The following is a 16922-nucleotide window of genomic DNA, read 5'->3' as shown; positions in this document are numbered from 1 at the left end:
TGTTGAAGATTCATTTAAATCAGTTTCGAGGTTTGTCGGCCTCTGAATGGCTTCAAACACACCATCTCGTGGTTATTTCTTACTCGGACTTCTCAAGGTCTACCAGAGGATTAGTCCCGACTGAAAAGGACGAGCTCTGTACCTGCATTTGGGGGGAGATCGAGCACACACTGCAGTTCTTGAAAGCATAGAGCGTATAGAACGAAGGCAAGTCTTAGCAATTCTACACATTTTGGATACATGTCGCCAGTAAAGCGGCGAGCCCTGTCGTCTAGGTTTTCTCAGGAACAAATTATTGAAATCCACAAAGTGATAACCACGCTGTCTCTTTGCACACTTACCGTTCGCGTTTGTAGATTATATTCATCCCCATGCATCAATGCAGCTACTAGCTACTTCACTCTACATGTTATTGTTACAAGATAGTCACCATGCCTATACCAGCCGGCCTCGAGCATTGCTGTCATTTACAGTCAGGAAGCTGTAAGCTTCGTGAAGGTCCTGCTCAGGGAATATTTGGCCATGTCAGAGATCTCTTTGATGCCGTCAAAGCTGCTTCTTCACTGGAGACAACATGAGCAACAGAACACATCGACAATTCGAATGCCTCCCATCAAGCAAACGGGGCTTGCCCACGAGGACCTGTCGTTCGCGTTCATCGAGTTGATCCTGGACTGGTATGTGAAATCATTCTACTATACAACCTCGCGCCACTTGACAAAGTCGTGCCCAGCACGTCGAGAGATTAAACAAGAAGGTGGTGCTAGCCAAGCACGAGAAAGAGATTGATGTATGTACTGACGGATCATCTATTATATTGCTGGTCGTATGAGTGGTAGCTGGTCGGTAGACCGTCATGTCAAGCATACAATCGTTTGGTATATCTGTCAAAGACATCAGCGACGCATAACGATAGCACGTTATCATCACCTACGAATGCAAACCATGAACACCCCCCTCCACCTGTGCACTCGCCGTTCTCATTTCAAACCTGACACGACCCTTCATCACGCCTTCCTGAAGATCCGTAATGCTGCGCATGCCGATGTCCTGAAGACTGTGCTGGACACCAACGTATAGGTATTGGATGAACGCCTCGATGCTGCCCTTATCTTGCACATCGCCCGATACGCCCTGTGCAACCTTGACTGCGGATGACTCGGAGAAATAGCGCGTCGTAGCAGCGTTCTCGTGTGGCTCGTTCGAGGACTGGAACGCCTGTTTTGTGGAGCCGTTGACCTGACCTGACGCATTCGATTTACCCTCTTCCATAGCTTCAAGGCTACCCATGCCTCGGTAAGACTTTACTCGCTTCCCATCGTGGTAGAAGTACTCTCCTGGTGCCTCTGTGGTACCCGCAAGAAGCCCTCCCATCATGACACCGCTCGCACCAAGGGCAAGTGCCTTGACAATGTGCCCCACGTTGCCGATACCACCGTCCGCAATCACGGGAACACCAAACTTGGACGCGAACTCAGCAACAGCGAACACAGCCGTGGCCTGTGGGCGACCTGCAGCCATAACCTCTTGGGTGATACAAATGGAACCACTACCCATGCCAACGCGCAGGGCATCTGTCCCTGCGGCAATTAGGTTGGCAGCCTGTTCACGGGTGACAACGTTGCCTGCGATAACCTCGAGTTTTGGGAACGTTTGCTTGATCCACTTAATCATGTCAATCTGAAAAACGGAATTACCCTGAGACGAGTCGAGGATGACGATATCAAGGCCAGCCTCGACGAGGAGCCTGAGGCGGTCTTTGTCGCTAGGTCGCGTGCCGACGGCCGCGGCGGCATACAGTTGCTTGCTATGATCCTTGCTAGCTAGCGGGTAATTTTGGTTTTTGAGAAGGTCAGAACGGGCGAGGAGGGAGGTGAGGCGACCCTGTTCGTCGACGATGGGGAGTTTCCCCTTTTTGGAGGCAGGAGGATTTGGTTGGCTTCTGTCAGTGTAACGCCTTGAGGCGCAGTGACAAGAGACGTGGTCATGACATTATGGAGGGGTGCCTCAGGAGACTCAAACTGCACGTCGCGCGAGGTAACGATACCGACAAGTTTAGCTCCCAAAGATCCAGTTTCTGAAGAGCATAGGCATCAGGTTCAAGGGACGGAGGAGATGGCGTACTTGTGATAGGGATTCCGCAAAATCCAAGACGCGCCTTGATATCGAGCATGTCTGCAACGGTGTGATTGGGAGAGAAGACGATAGGATCCGCGATGAAACCATTCTCGTGCCTTTTCACGGCTTGAACCATGGCTGCTTGAGAAGCGGGGGACTGGTTGTGATGAATGACACCGATACCACCTAGCAGGGCGAGACTAATAGCCATGTTTGTCTCGGTGACAGTGTCCATAGGGCTACTCATGAAAGGAGTCTTGAGAATGACATTCCGAGTTATTCTGGTCTCCGTAATGACATCGGAAGCAGGAAAATCGATCTTTCCAGGAAGCATAAGGAAGTCATTGTATGTGAGACCACCATGGACGCGAGAGTCCATGAGATCCTTGGCTGAGAGGCCATCTAATCGTTCGTAAGTTGCAAGATGAGCAACAGCCTCTAAGGGAGACAGGAGAGCGCCCGCCATTTTTACTTTGGTCGCTAATTTACCATGTCATCGGTAAATTCCGAAGTACTGTAGAATTAAGGTTCAAGCCACACTTGCCCAGTCTTCGATCCTAAACTTACAAGCCCGCGCTCGACAACATCCTCAAGGCTCAAAAATGGGTGCGTCATCGTCGTTTGTATTCACTAGAATGCTCACCGTCTTCAAACAGTCCGCTACGCCGCCGCCGCTCTCGCCACCAATCCCGAAAAAGGTCTGTGTTGCACTTTGATATCGAACCCAACACTCATATAGCTGTTTGGTCTCGTTCAGCCGCCCGTGCTCGGGGCGAGTACCTCCGTACGCACTTCAAGAACATGAGGGAAGTTGCTGCAGCCCTCACAGGTCAGTGTCCAAGTCATGGTGATGGTGATGGGTATAAACCATATGATCGATTCAGGCTTGAAACTTACCAAGGCCTATGCCTACCTATCTGACGTCTCGGACCACAAACAAGTCATCCCTTTCCGTCGATTCGCTGGTGGTGTCGGACGGGCCAGCCAAGCCAAGCAATTTAAGGCAACCCAGGGTGCGTCTCGTGATATCAGACAAGTGGGCGGCGCAAATTTGACCTTGGTGATATACTATAGGTCGTTGGCCCGAGAAATCCGTCAAGTTCATCACTCGCCTCCTTAAAAACGCAGAGTCGAATGCAGACGCAAAGAGCCTAGAGCTCGAGGACCTTTACATCAAGAACATCGGCGTCCAGCAAGCACCCGTACGTATATCTCACTCTAAATTCCAGTTGATATAGTAATCTTGTTGACACCTCATAGAAAACTCGCCGCCGCACGTACCGTGCACACGGTCGTATCAACCCTTACCAGGGCCACCCATGCCACGTCGAGATCATTCTGGGTGTTTCAGCTGAGGAGGTCGAGCGGAGCAAGGATAAGGACGCTGTTGGCGTGTCATCCTTGTCGTCGTTAAACCGGAGACAGGTTGCCAGAAGGAGAATCGAGGCTGCGCGCGCTTAATGTCATTATCCCACATATTCGACACGGCTGGTGATGCGACGATATGCGACAGCACAAGGGCCATGTTTTGTATGCACCTATGCATATGTTATGACACTACACAATCTCATCCGAATCGCATTCAAAACTGATATATTGAGCAAATGAACAAGTGTGTGAGCAACTACAGCGCGATAACAGGAAAGGTAATGAGTGGACGTGTTTATACGTATACGTGGTCAACGAAAGCAAGCGAAGCAAATGAATGTGTGGACTGAAAATTATAAGCCAGTTAATAAAACGTTGGAACGAAAAGCAACAAAGCATCGACAATAAAAATGTACATGGTGAATGAAAGCAGACTAATGTGTACAGACTGAATCATAAGCCAGCCAATAAAAGATCGAGAGCAATGGTAAAGCGTCCACAAGAAAAACGAATATTGTTGTTACACATAGACACTGCATTTCCGGTTTATCTTCTTCCCTAGACGCCGACTTGAGAGGGTCGTGGGTTCATGAACGTCTAGAGCAGGATACAGAATCATACCTTTTGTCATAGAATATGTCCTCCCATTCCGCTTCCGGGCGACTGAGGTAAGAGCAGATGACCTCCTCTATCCATTGGCAGACGTAATCCACACGCTGGATGTAATAGGGGGCATGACATCTCTCCATATCTGTCACAACGTCAGTACTGACCAAGAGGCATACGAGCAAAAAACATACCTCTGATAGCTCGCGTGAGAGGGCGGTAACGCCTTAGGTTGATGAGCTTATGTCCCGGCGCATTTGGGTGGTCTACGCGTTCCTCGTTACCACACTGGCGCTTCACGTCGCCTACAAAAAGAACTGCATGAAGGTATCGTTAGAGGCAGGGGTCAAGTCATCAGTGTCTTTAAATGTACCAAGGGTTGGGAGAGTGGGTCCATCGCTACTTTGGATCGCGTCCTTGTAGGCCTTCATGCGGTTTGTGTAGCTGAAAAAGAGGCGCAGGGCGAGTAGAATCTCTTCATGCCTAACACCGATGTTCTGCGAAGTAACGTGAGTGAGAAGACAATATCATAATCTTAGGTGCATACCGACAAAGAGCCAACCAAACTCTGTCTGTCGCACGCGGAAAACAATGCCCATGAACCAGCGTAGTTTCTGATGATGTGGCATTCCTGCAAGTAAAAGGACGCGTCAGGGGAGGCCATGATTATATGACGAAAAACTGACCCGTGCCCACTCCAAGATAAACTGAACCTTCTCGATACGATCCTCCATCGACTGCGCAGACACGATGACGTCCAGTGCCCAAAGGTGAAGGGCCTTCTCAAAAGAAGCATAAGTGGTCACCTTCGTGCCAGCGTCATTGGAAATGCCATAAGTGGATTTTCCGGTTGCCTCCTCCACCCAAAAGCGCGCAGCATCCTCGGGCTGGAAGTCCTGGTACTTCTCCCACAAGATGACGGTGAGTTGATGGGTCAGGAGTTCCATTCCTTGAGGAGAATCGAAGTTGGACAACTTGATCTTTGCAAACTCCCCCTTAACCATTGCCTTCTTATCGCGAGGTTCCCATAAGCTACGGAACTCTTCAGCTGGCGAAGAGCCTTGAATGAGTTGAACCGTCTTCTCGAGGCGACGTCCGTTGTATTCGTTAGCGCACGCGGCGTTGTGCAATGTGTCGATAAGTTTCGAGGAGACATTGCGGGGGAGATCTCGAGAGAGATCAGAGAATACGAATTGCAGGAGAGGCGCGAAGACCTCTTGATCTTCCGAGTGGCGCCAATGAAGATCGACCCACTGGTTAAGCAAGCGAGCTACACGCATCTTGACGTGCATGGACTGAATGGGAACTTGGTCGGGAGACGAGCAACTAAACAAATTCTCCTTGTATCGCTCTATGAAAGCCTCGAGAACGAGTGTTGGAGTCGAGAAGTAGCGGAAGCAGAGGAAGAAGACATCTGGGAGCTCCAGGTCATCATCGGAGACTGCAGATGTTAGATACCTGACAAGGCCCTTCAACGAGGCAAGCTGAAGAACACCGTTCCTGTCCAGGAAGAGGTCCGTACTATCATCTGGGTGAGGGAAGGAATTCTCCAGCTTGCTGTCAAATAACTCGGGAAAGAGGGCAATCGAGTCCCTGATACTCGCAGTTGCGCGAGCATGCCCTGCGCGAGTCGCGAGCTTCTCGATAGATACCACTTTGTCCGCCTTCAAAAATGGCTGCGAGATCTTGCGGCGCAAGTTGAATGAAAGTGGCCCAAGGATAGCGGCCAGTCCCCGTTTCGTGCGTTTGACCGCTGGGGGCTTGACAAGAGAACCCATTTCGTCTACCTCTTCAACACATGTCCTGTCCGTCGATGATCTTTCACTGGTCTGGTGAGTATCCCCTGACAGTAAAGAATTTCGGCGAGCTCCATAGAACTGGTCGCCATCAGCTTCCGCTTCTTCCGCTTTTACCCCATCTACCTCCCCCGCTTCAACGTCCTCTTCACATTCTTCGGGAGTATCAGGAAGGGGCTTTAGTTGACGCATCTCGCGCTCGGCAACTTGCATGAGCCTTTTCAGGCTAGACATGACAGCACCTAAACATCCAAGAGTCTTCCAAGTAAATTGCCTCCTGCAACCCAGTTCGAAGTCCTTGTTGTCAAGGAGCTGGACATGACTCATGAAGAGCAGCTTGTAGTGCTGGACTCCGCACTCCGCGTTCCTGTAGCCTGAAGCGTTTAGAACGTCCCGTGGGAGCCGCGACATCGACCGTAAAATCGTAGTCAAGCTGCGAAAAAAGGTCGGCGACAAAGAACGGATTGATTCGATGTCCTGTGCGTCTGCGGCTTCGCGGAGAAGTCTGGCAGAACCGAGGATCATTTGGAACGTTCCTTCGATGTCGAACTGTGGGGCATTGGGGGAAGATATGCAGGTCGACGAAACAGCGAGGTTGTCATTGGTGGTGCTGTCCGACTTCTGCGTAGGAAATTCTCCAGGGCCAAGTACGATGACTTGGGGTTCTGGTTCTAGTGCGAACCGAGGAGCTGCTTTCCGTTTGATAGTGCGAGGCTTCGAGGGGCTTGGGGTTACTGTGTTGTTCATTGAGATGATACAGGTATCAATGCCAATAATATGCGAGAGCAAGTGGTTTCAGATAGCATCAAGTTTTTATAGTGAGGCTCTAGATTGCCACCCATTGTTTAGCTGTGGACGTTGTGAACTTTAGTTTTGATCCACAAGTCAGTTTTGGCATGAGGAAGTATGTCCACACTTGAGGACAGTGCAACAACTTGTATCCACAGTCAAAGCCACGAAACTTCTTCGTTGAGGCACATTTTTATATTCTGCGAAGGGAGATTATAGGTCTTAAGCCTGAACTTTCAAGCAGAGATCCTTTGAACATGGTAATATCAGATGCCACACTTTCATTCTAAGTAAGGCGTACCAGTATCAACTTCAGAGTGACCTACTAGTAGTCACTAGCAAGATCTGAGGTCATCATTCAGGTGCATAACGCACCGAGTCCTATGCAATTTTTAAAGTTAGTCACCGGTTACACGAGCCCACCATTGCGTGCTATACTTGTAGCCTACGTAAGTTGGATTTGATGATGATGGGTTGAATGGCGCAATTGAATGTGATTGCAAGCACTCTAGTAGTAGCAATGTTAATAAAGCGCTTAAAGGTCCAAGTTGGCAACCGGTTGTATTATAATCACATGCCGGTTACCTGTCACCGAGGGAACTGACCGAGCGCCCATAGAAAAGCGTCGTATATGTAGTCTCGGGATTCTCTTACCGGTGCAGAGTCACCCTCAGCACTCAACGCATTAGTTTGCTTGCCCAGCCCACAGACCTTTGTTCATCACGCATACACCCGTTTCACATTCTCATACCAGGCTCACTGTTGCTTTGTATACATCTCAAAGCGAACCGAGTATACCAGGAGCATTCAAGATATAATCCAGGCAGAATGATTACAACTGCATTGACCAAACTTCTGGGCATCCGTGTGTAAGTTAATGTACGTTTGCTGTTCGGAAGGCATATTTACGACTTGTTCCACTGTCGATAGCCCAGTAGTACAAGGGGGTATGCAATGGTAAACGTCATTCGTGCCGGTGAAGTTCTGTTAAGAATGATCTGATTGTTGTGCGTAGGGTCGGAAAACCTCCACTTCCTGCTGCCGTGTCGAATGCGGGAGGTCTTGGTGTGCAATACTGTTCGCTTCTCAGCGGCATCCGCTAAATTTGCTGTAGGATTAATCACCGCACTCACCCAGCCGGATCCTGAAGCGTTGCGCACTGTGATTCGTGAAACACGCGCAGCAACTGACAAGCCCTTTGGCGTAAACCTGACGATTCTACCCTCGATTAACCCACCAGACTACGAAGGTTTCGCGCGTGTAGCTGTAGAAGAGGGCGTCAAGATATTTGAAACAGCAGGGAACAATCGTGTGTAATCTCATGTTCCCATCAGTCACAATGATTTTGACACAACTCATAGCGGGAAAGCTCATCGAGTTCTTCAAGTCGCATGGATGTATTGTAATACACAAGTGCACTACGATTCGACACGCCAAGGTTCGCTCCCCGTTTAATCAGACTACGCTGCATATTTCATGGCTAAAGCGGGCATGCAGTCCGCAGAACGACTGGGCGTTGATGTTGTGAGTATAGACGGTTTCGAATGTGAGTCTTTCGTCTATATGTTTGAATTTGATCGCGACACCTAACGACATGGTCAGGTGCTGGTCACCCTGGGGAGGAGGACATCGGTGGCCTTGTTCTGGTGCGTTTTATCACCGGCCATGTCTATCATTACACAGTAACAATTCGCAGCTTGCAAGAGCTGCGCAAGAACTCAAAATACCTTACATTGCGTCGGGTGGAATCGGAGATAGCCGTGGATTGGCTGCTTGTCTCGCACTTGGTGCCGCTGTGAGTATTGTACCTCCCCCATCATAATGTTATTGATCACATGCACGTACAGGGAGTGAACATGGGCACACGATTCATGTGCACGGTTGAGAGGTACGGTAGTAACACTGCAACTCCATACCCTTCTCACTTGTGCTGTTCAGCCCTATCCACCAAAATATCAAAGAGAAGATTGTCGCCTCCACCGAATATGATACCACCCACATATTCCGTACTTTGAACAACACCTCACGTGTTTTCAAGAATGTAGTCTCACAGCAAGTCGTCGCCATCGAGCGGCGGCCAGGTGGGGCGAAGTTTGAAGACGTCCGCGACCTTGTTGCTGGCGCACGAGGCAGAATTGTATTCGAGAACGGTGATCCTGACTATGGGATCTGGACTGCAGGTCTTGTACTTGGCTTAATCAAGGACATCCCGACGTGCGAAGAGCTCTTGTCGCGTATAGAGAGGGAGACAGAAGAGATTATCGGTGGGATGGCCAAGCTGGTCAAGGCGAAGGCTAAGTTGTAATGTTGTATACCTGGTTATTGTGATATTATCTTGCCGTTCATTTTTCGTAAGTACGTGATAAGTAGGCAGCCAGTCGATAAAGCGCCTTGACAAATTTATCGACCCTTGTGGAATTATGGGTGGTGCTGCGGGGGGGAAGCCTGCGGGAACGTTAGTGTCGATGATGTCATGCAGTACAGGGTGCGGGGCAATATCATATGCTACCTGCGAGGCACATGCTGCCTATAGCCTTGAGGTCCCGCCAAAAAAACGCGTGTCCCAACTTAAGCGAGGTGAAATGAGGATTCTCGCCTGGGGTTTCGCCCTACTGGAGCCAGCGCCGGATGCGAGAAGTACGATTTTGCAGTCATTACCTCTACAGCAACTCACGAATTTTGCAACTAAAATATTGTCCGTTGCACAGCACGGTATTATACCACGCGTTACGCGTCTATAACGGACCTACTCACCGCATTTTCGTGCTCCGCGACAATCAAAATTTAAGTATCACGCACAAATGATTATTTCTTTTGACGAAGTCTGGTGTAGCACATGTACATAGTATACGGTGTACGAGTTGATTGAGCGCCGGGGGGCGACTCGTGTCGCGTAGTCAGAGACTGGTGATATCTATGCATTGTAGTGTCGGTAAGCACTTGGACTCCGCGAGAGTCCTGTCTTTCAGATGAGTCAGTTTCGCCTCCGCGTTGGAGGTAAATATTACTTGTGCTACTATATTGATTTTTGCTGTCTGTTTTACTGGCTCAGTGATCTTTTCATTCGCGAGTGCTCAGAATATTACGACACTTGAAATATAAGGTAAGTCAGAGACGTAGCAGCCAGCGACTATGTACTAGTTAGTTCGGATGGGGGAAACAAGGCATGGATCTGGCAGATTTGACCTCGGAGTCCTGACTCAATTCGAAGCTGAATATCGAACAACATGCGCATGATAGTATTTGTTGAGCTAGTTACAATATTGAACAGGGGAGGCAGCTTGTCTATGACAACAGTGGTTGTAATTGTTCAAGATTCCATGTACATATAGTATAAAATCATGATTGGCAGTGCGTTTCAAGTTACCCTTGACTCACCCGCGCGGGTTCTTTTACGCAAAAAAATCCAATTGTACTCTGAGTTTGATGCGACCACCGCGTGTAGTAGGCACAGCCCAGTGATGTGAGTGATCGTTTAAGATTGCCTTTCCGATGAATCGCGCGTCTAAAATGGCCGGCAGGAATGGCAGACTGGTGGGATACGCCTTACACCAGGGCATTCGTGGATTCAGGGGTGCGAACAGGGCACCGGGGGCCCTTAGACTAGACCGTAATGTCCTACATAGAGTCTGCTCTGAAAGGACACAAATTGCCAGAATTAAAATAAATAAAAAAGATTGCCTTGGCGGTCCTGGCAACTTCAAGGTATACGTTATTTCTGGGCCTTTGTGAACCATTTGTAGGTGCTGTACTATCTTCTCACTGCCTTATAATCGAACTGCGGCCATCACGAACGTTTCCTTTAAATTGTTACGGTGACTACCTATAGTAGGTGTCATTGTTTCTCAATACCATGGAAAGCGAAACTCGAGTAGTTTGCCCGGGCCAGCCTTGCAAAAGTATAAATATGAGACCAGTCAGAGGTGAGTAGTACCCATCAACATACTCTTAATAATTCACCAAATAGCCAGACCATGATGAGATTATACCGCTACATCATGTCTTCCTTCTGGAAGTACTTTGTTACTTCACCAGCTTCAGAACAGGGTGGCCCGGTGTTACCAGAAACTCTGGGTAGGTGCTACGTCGCCGATGTCACTGAGGGCTAACTTAGTCCCGGACACCAGCTACTGCCCAAACCGGCGTTGAACCCAGCTCTAGTGAAAACTCATCATCTGGAGGACCCATGTCGCTTCGGTTCGATTCAACAATGACGAGTGCCAGTGGTAGTAACTCGTACTATTCCGAGGCTTCAACCGGTACAGATGGTCCCGCGACCCAAACCAGGTCAAATGCTTCTACAGGCATGTGCATGATGTTCTTACCTACAGTTCAACACTGACGCCACACAGCACCACCCCCGGCTCAGAATACTGGTCCACATGCACCACTGGGTGAAGACATAGACTGCGTTTTTTTTCGATTCCAACTCGTATGTTGGGTCACCAACGATAAATATTGACTCAGACGATGCGACTGGAGCAAGTGAGCGACACAATTCTGAACTCGTTGCTGTTGTATACTGATCAGTCCTCTAGCAAACAACACTCCCGATGGCACGTTCCGACCATAGCGACCACCGTCTGCGAGGGCTTATTCCCCTCAAATGACTCACGCCCGAAGGCGTGAGCGTGTTACGTGTTGCGGCTCTGGCACAGTAGTGGATAACCTCACCGTTAACATCCGGTCTGCGCGTGCTTCTGGTACTAGTGAGTCCACTTGTTGATGTGATATGAACTCTGTATTGATTGGATTATTCAGTTAATACAGTCGTTCCTAGTCGCACGAACCTACTGAGTGACTGAAGATATCAGCCTGGAGAGTGTACATAAATTACAAGTGGCTGGAAGTGTCTTAGCGAACGCATGTTAGCAGTTCTGCATGAGAGATTGAATACGGGTCTGTCTTAAAGGTGGTTCTTAGAATGCGATGGAGCTTGTTTAACACGAATGCAGGGTCCTTCAAACTCATTGGCAGCTGAAGAAGGCGAGAAAAGGTAACTCACAACGACCGAAGATAAATTACTTTTCCATTGCTCGGCTCATTGTTGAACATGGTGCTTCAAGCTAAGTATTGACTCCGCATAGACGTGTTCCCATGAATAAGTTTGAAGATCGCTCGGTTGCTTCAGATCCTTCCATTATAATCGTGAAGAATGGACGAAGCCAACCTAACCGCTTTGTTAGATTTGACCTAGCGAGCAAGCTGAAAAACATGGTTCATAATGATCGGCAAACATATTGAAGACCAGTTTAACAGGTTGTCGTCGTATTGTTCCCGATTGCCAAATTTCGTCGTGAAGAAACAGGAGACGAGACATCCAGTTTTTACTTCGTATAGGTATGATGTGTCTCGTAGACTATGGCACCTCAAAGACGGAGGACAAATTTACTCAAGTAGCTACAAGTTGCGGGAATTCCATGCCTAAAGATAGAGATCGTTCAAATGATAGGCATCGAGAACATTAATGGACTCACCACATCTCGTATAAAATCCGCTGCGCAGAGCCGCTGATATATGACCGCAACAGCATCAAGATTGCAGTGCATTTCATAATATTCTAAAACAACCTTTCTTCGCCTTGCCCACGCCCATTTCTCGGCGCCGACTGCCGTATAATGATCCCAGTTCGGTCTACAAAGTAACCACCACAAAACTGTCGTAGGCCAAGGAAACGGATTGAATGTCTTGCCTGTACCGTTCGTACGCGCCCAAGAGAAACAGTGTACGTGCACCGAGCGAGAGAGCTGTTCTTGTAGCTTGTCGTTATATGTATCTGTGGGCGTAGCTTTAATGGTAAAAGATGAGGCAGAACCGGTAAGGACCGGCTCTATGAGTTGAAGGATGTATGCAACCTTACGACAAGCTTGAGTAGAAAGATAGTAGAAAGATAAAAAAATCAAGGTGTACTTACTTGCATTTCCACAACAAATATCCCTGATGTTCCGAGTTGTGATCCTGTATTCGGTCCTGTTATTATTACCTCAGGCGACAGCTGATAACGACATGCTCCCCTCTGAACTCACCATTTATCAAGTAAAAGTTTGGTGTGTCTGGAATTGCAGTCCCGATGTATGCGGTAGGGCCACCATGGGCATCATAATAGCCTTGGACAATGGCTCCATTCAAGCCTCGAGCATGCATCGGGTACCGCTCCTGTTTCCGCAGTTTGCATCGAATGGAATGTTGGATCATGTATAGCAACTCACGCCAATGAATCCGGTTGCGTATATAATGACATCAAATGGTAACATTTCGCCTAAACTGATGTGAGGAAAGTGATGATATCATTGACAATTCTCACACACCAGTTTTTGTGACAATGCCATTCTCCACTATCTCGGCGATTCCGTCGAAGTTCAGTTTCACGTTAGAGCGATAGAGACTTTTCAGGAAACCACTGTCCGCGACTGATATAAGGAAATAAGAAAGAAAATAATGAATCAGTCTGATTACTGTTGACGAACCGGTCCGCTTGCAACCTGGAGCTGTGGAACATGTGAGCACAAACAAAACTCCTTGATCAGACGCGTACGATGATCAGGAATCATATGAGAATGGTATCTATCCGGTGTGTTATCGAGGATGTATTTCGTCATCGCCTGAGTAGAAACGTTAGATCGAATACACGGTCTCGAGACCCCTGCTCACGTCACGTTGTTTCTGGAGATCCTCATCACCCATGGGTGAGTGAAAGGGATTAACGTACTGTGACAAATGTCAACAGGCTAAAATTCTGTGATGCAGGAGGCCTGACCCAGAATGCGATCCAAGCTCAGTACAGTCGCATCACTAGGGGGATGCTAGCAAATATCCATTTCGCAGTGTCGGAGTACGGAATACGTGGCTTAGACGTTTTGTTCAGTTGTTGAATCATTGAACATAACATAAAGAATCTCACTCGAGTGTTGAACCAGGTCGGGGTGCGGATGAAGTTTACTACTTCGACAGATGGATCTTCAGATATAGCTGGCACGAATTGTGCTCTTGTCGCATGTCTGGATCACCATATAATGGATACGCAGAAGTCATGTAACTCACCCGGAAGAGGCATTTCCAATCACTGCAACACACTTATTCTGCAGATCTATTGAACTTGGCCACCGTGCGGAGTGAAACGAAACCCCCTGAAACTTCCGAACTCCAGGGATCTCGTATGGCATCTTTGGCGCCTCCAAAATGCCAAGTGCAGATATTACAGCGTGGGCCACACTCGTCGTCCTCTTGCCTGAAAAGACATCTTCTGCGACGATGGCGTATTGTTGTTTAGCATCCTCCCACTCGGCAGATAACACTTTTGTATTGAACGCGATATGTGAATATAGATTATATTTCTTCGAGAGCTTAATCCAGTAGGCTTGAATCTCCGGCTGAAGGCCATGAGACTTGTTCCAGTATGGGTAGAGATCTGTTGATAAGCTGTACCAATGAATTTCGACATCCGACGAACATCCCTAAAACAAGCTTTGAGGTGAGGGATGTGCTGCAGCTTCAGTCGTTGACAATATATACAGGATATGTGTTGGCCTGTGCAAACAAATGTCAGCAGAACGTTTGGTACATGTCACATGAGAACAACGTACCCTCCATACTCCACCGACTTCAGACCCTTTCTCATATATCTATTGAACTACTCAGCGAGCACACTACTCGTTGCATGGATGCACCCACTGTGAAATTGTGAAAATTAAGCTTGGTCTTGAGTGCAATAGCTTGGGTTAACCCGGCAATACTAGGCGCGCGGTCCAATGTTCAGTTGGTATAGAATCAAGTCAAAAGCAATACTTACCCGGTGCCGATGATGGCAACTCTCCGCTGAATCTCACTCATGTTAAAAATAATGACTCTCAAGACTCTGAATATTCCTTTAATACTCTCTCACCTGGGTATACCGGTTAGCTAGGCAACACCGAACGAGGTCATCTGGTTTATCAAGCCTTATCGAGGAAGTTGCTTGTCCTAAGTGGGAGATACCTTGTGCCTCGGACTCTGGTGCCCTTACATAACTGCGGGCTTATCGCCAGAAAGTTATGCGGGGTTTAAATCCCGCCCGATGTGTTGTAGGGCGAGCGGAGTTGCAATATTGATGTGCCACCCCGCCTCCCGAGCTCTATTCTTCCCGCCCTCCCATCCGCCACCTGTTTATGTACTCACCGCATATCATTACTTTTTTCTTCTGCGCACTAATATTTCAGTAGACAGTACCTGGATCCTCTGTATCCTCCTACTTTCCAACACCTCCCGCTAACTTCTTGTGCTTGTTGCTATATGCTATTACTCTCCAGCAGCACATACTGTCCTCTCACCCGCATTAAGGGTTCTCATAACTAATGGAACCATTGAACGCCCCCTCTCGCGTGCTCTCGTACCGTCTTACATGGGCCCTCCCACAACTCCTTGTGTCTGATCTGCACTCTTGCACGCCCATGTCTCGACTATCCAGTTGTGCCCCGACACCTCCCGCCCACTCATGTGAGCTTCATGGTGCCCCCGCTCCCGTCTCTATCATGGTATTCATGGTTTAAATTAGTTCATGCTTGGAGCAATTCAAATTTGATGTATTTGTGGACTTCTTCATACCAAGTGTGACTTGGGCAGACAAAATTCAACAATCCATTGATACGATATAACCATACCACACACCGCCCACCCATGATGAGCACGCGCTGTTTTGGGATCATGAGTCACCATCGAGCAGCGTTTGTGTACTAGGACTTGCTGCCAACTCGCCCGCCGCCATGGTTGTGATCGAAGATATTTCCTGCCCGTTTTCTTTCGTACTCGTTCGCTTCCTTAAATTTCATCCCTTCACTCTTGTTCTACTATATAGGCCTACCCGGTAATCGCTGCTGGTTAACGACTGCCATTAACCACAGTGACTTTCATACTCCACTTGGAAGTGCCGATCGGTCTTAAGACAGGCATTGTATCTGTAAGGTAGTTCGGGAAGCTACGATTTTCCACCCGCCATTCCACAGGATGACGAACAGTATATGCCAGTGACAGCCTTCCTTCCTAACGAAGAGATAATTGGCAATCCCACTTTTGCTGTCTGCCCTTTCGGCGTCGTGGTGGATAAAGAGTGGGTGTTGTTGTTCGAGCCTGTTGGTGTATTTCCCCTGCCAAGCTAATGAAACCAATCAAAAGGGGTCGAGATCATCGACATAAAGCCTACGTCTCATTGGTTATCAAGGGTGAAGTTATTATCACTGGCACTGGCATGCGTCAGACTGTTTGGCTATCTGTTAACTCACGGGGCGACCACCAGCGATCGTGACCACGTTACGAATAACCTTAGTGTAATAACAATGCCATACTTGTCGGTCTTGCCAAACATGACGATCATTTCGTCTGCTGCTGCGAGTACGGACCTGGTCAAGTTGTATACAGTCGGTCCATCATGATTGTGTGAGTCTGATATTTTAAACTTACAGTCAATACTTCCCCATGATTTGACTCCTGTAGCATCCAATGAGTCTTCAAGGCCATCACGCGACAATGTTCAGGAGATGAAGTGGGTTTGTCGTTCTGTGATCTCCCTTAAGATATTCCCAGAAGTCACAGAACGGCAAAACTTCAATACGTACTGCATCTTGTACCGACTAGAACCGTTTCGGAAGGGTCGCGATTACCGAAGAGCTTGGGCCAGTGGTACTTACATCCATTGTCTTTAAAAACATCATGACAATGATTGAAGTACCATTTTCGCACCGAACCCCTTCTTGTCTACTATGATGACGTCCTCATTCACCGTACATCTTACATAAATGAGAGATCGAGTTCACTGTACGGCACCGGAGGATCAAGGGCTATGATAGTTTCCAAGCAACACCGCAGAAGATCAATATGCTTAGACTCGGGCCCTACCAGCCAATTCTGACGACTCGCTCGATGAACTAGTACAGGCAAAAAGATGCACCACAACGCAAGTGCTAGTTCTTTCAAGGTGACAAAAAGAACAAAGGCTTGTTTGTGAATCGAGAATCACCGTGCACAGCTTGAGTATCACTGGTCGCCAAAATGGCTGGCACGTTGATGTAGTTTTCCAGATCCTAGTACGTTCGCAATAAAATGGTGCAGAAAACAAAACCACATGCCACGGAGTAAGGTCGGCAGGGCCGAACTCTAGTAAGTAACTTCTTTGTTTGGCTAGCAGCGTGTTACGTGAATGTAATTGGGGAAGGAACATCTGATTAATTCGTTATAACTGATTGATGTCCAATCCACCATTACAAGGCATCTTCC

At 48.1% G+C, this 16922-nt stretch overlaps 7 protein-coding genes across 7 annotated transcripts; 3 read left to right on the top strand and 4 right to left on the bottom strand.

The window, feature by feature from the left end:
- Nucleotides 1-859: 859 nt before the first annotated feature.
- Nucleotides 860-2584, bottom strand: BJ212DRAFT_1444994 (IMP dehydrogenase/GMP reductase; the record flags this gene model as incomplete). The annotated part of the gene is made up of 4 exons (XM_041338042.1): nt 860-884; nt 935-1911; nt 1956-2077; nt 2125-2584. The coding sequence occupies 4 exons, from the start codon at nt 2582-2584 to the stop codon at nt 860-862; spliced, it is 1584 nt and encodes a 527-aa protein (XP_041197156.1).
- A 291-nt stretch (nt 2585-2875) lies between these two features.
- Nucleotides 2876-3710, top strand: BJ212DRAFT_1330278 (60S ribosomal protein L17 L23). The gene is made up of 4 exons (XM_041334724.1): nt 2876-2947; nt 3003-3131; nt 3193-3320; nt 3379-3710. Exons 1-4 carry the CDS (start codon nt 2920-2922, stop codon nt 3577-3579), a joined length of 486 nt encoding a protein of 161 aa, XP_041197155.1. The 5' UTR covers nt 2876-2919; the 3' UTR covers nt 3580-3710.
- A 363-nt stretch (nt 3711-4073) lies between these two features.
- On the bottom strand, nt 4074-6635 carry BJ212DRAFT_1477159 (ras guanine nucleotide exchange factor domain-containing protein; the record flags this gene model as incomplete). Its single annotated transcript, XM_041339503.1, has 5 exons — nt 4074-4237; nt 4287-4409; nt 4466-4589; nt 4640-4723; nt 4779-6635. 5 exons carry the CDS (start codon nt 6633-6635, stop codon nt 4074-4076), a joined length of 2352 nt encoding a protein of 783 aa, XP_041197154.1.
- Nucleotides 6636-7505: 870 nt separating this feature from the next.
- On the top strand, nt 7506-8982 carry BJ212DRAFT_1263648 (uncharacterized protein; the record flags this gene model as incomplete). Its single annotated transcript, XM_041330362.1, has 10 exons — nt 7506-7546; nt 7608-7634; nt 7693-7742; nt 7792-7986; nt 8039-8115; nt 8175-8223; nt 8280-8323; nt 8374-8472; nt 8525-8565; nt 8616-8982. The coding sequence occupies 10 exons, from the start codon at nt 7506-7508 to the stop codon at nt 8980-8982; spliced, it is 990 nt and encodes a 329-aa protein (XP_041197153.1).
- Nucleotides 8983-10622: 1640 nt separating this feature from the next.
- Nucleotides 10623-11232, top strand: BJ212DRAFT_1330257 (uncharacterized protein). The gene is made up of 4 exons (XM_041334723.1): nt 10623-10751; nt 10805-10981; nt 11030-11162; nt 11216-11232. The coding sequence occupies exons 1-3, from the start codon at nt 10652-10654 to the stop codon at nt 11137-11139; spliced, it is 387 nt and encodes a 128-aa protein (XP_041197152.1). The 5' UTR covers nt 10623-10651; the 3' UTR covers nt 11140-11162; nt 11216-11232.
- Nucleotides 11233-12065: 833 nt separating this feature from the next.
- Nucleotides 12066-14507, bottom strand: BJ212DRAFT_1444991 (uncharacterized protein; the record flags this gene model as incomplete). Its single annotated transcript, XM_041338041.1, has 15 exons — nt 12066-12077; nt 12248-12614; nt 12700-12830; nt 12887-12936; nt 12986-13087; nt 13145-13165; nt 13189-13279; nt 13334-13385; nt 13460-13524; nt 13579-13663; nt 13719-14131; nt 14190-14204; nt 14261-14299; nt 14349-14409; nt 14467-14507. The coding sequence occupies 15 exons, from the start codon at nt 14505-14507 to the stop codon at nt 12066-12068; spliced, it is 1545 nt and encodes a 514-aa protein (XP_041197151.1).
- Nucleotides 14508-15050: 543 nt separating this feature from the next.
- Nucleotides 15051-16166, bottom strand: BJ212DRAFT_1296715 (uncharacterized protein; the record flags this gene model as incomplete). The annotated part of the gene is made up of 5 exons (XM_041332491.1): nt 15051-15179; nt 15321-15343; nt 15666-15804; nt 15932-16048; nt 16110-16166. The coding sequence occupies 5 exons, from the start codon at nt 16164-16166 to the stop codon at nt 15051-15053; spliced, it is 465 nt and encodes a 154-aa protein (XP_041197150.1).
- Between the last annotated feature and the right edge of the window lie 756 nt (nt 16167-16922).

The sequence above is a fragment of the Suillus subaureus genome (assembly GCF_016647635.1).
Source record: "Suillus subaureus strain MN1 chromosome Unknown BJ212scaffold_5, whole genome shotgun sequence".
Lineage (NCBI taxonomy): Eukaryota > Fungi > Basidiomycota > Agaricomycetes > Boletales > Suillaceae > Suillus > Suillus subaureus.
The sequence above is the reverse complement of the archived record's forward strand: the minus strand, read 5'-3'. Positions and strand labels throughout refer to the sequence as shown.

Bases quoted from the DNA above. Each gene is read 5' to 3' on its own strand.
- BJ212DRAFT_1330278 (XM_041334724.1), top strand. From the start codon at position 2,920: ATGAGGGAAGTTGCTGCAGCCCTCACAG. The intron at 2,948-3,002 runs GTCAGTGTCCAA...TGATCGATTCAG, and splicing joins AGTTGCTGCAGCCCTCACAG to GCTTGAAACTTACCAAGGCC. The intron at 3,132-3,192 runs GTGCGTCTCGTG...GATATACTATAG, and splicing joins GCAATTTAAGGCAACCCAGG to GTCGTTGGCCCGAGAAATCC.
- BJ212DRAFT_1330257 (XM_041334723.1), top strand. From the start codon at position 10,652: ATGATGAGATTATACCGCTACATCATGTCTTCCTTCTGGAAGTACTTT. The intron at 10,752-10,804 runs GTAGGTGCTACG...CCCGGACACCAG, and splicing joins GGTGTTACCAGAAACTCTGG to CTACTGCCCAAACCGGCGTT. The intron at 10,982-11,029 runs GCATGTGCATGA...GACGCCACACAG, and splicing joins CAGGTCAAATGCTTCTACAG to CACCACCCCCGGCTCAGAAT.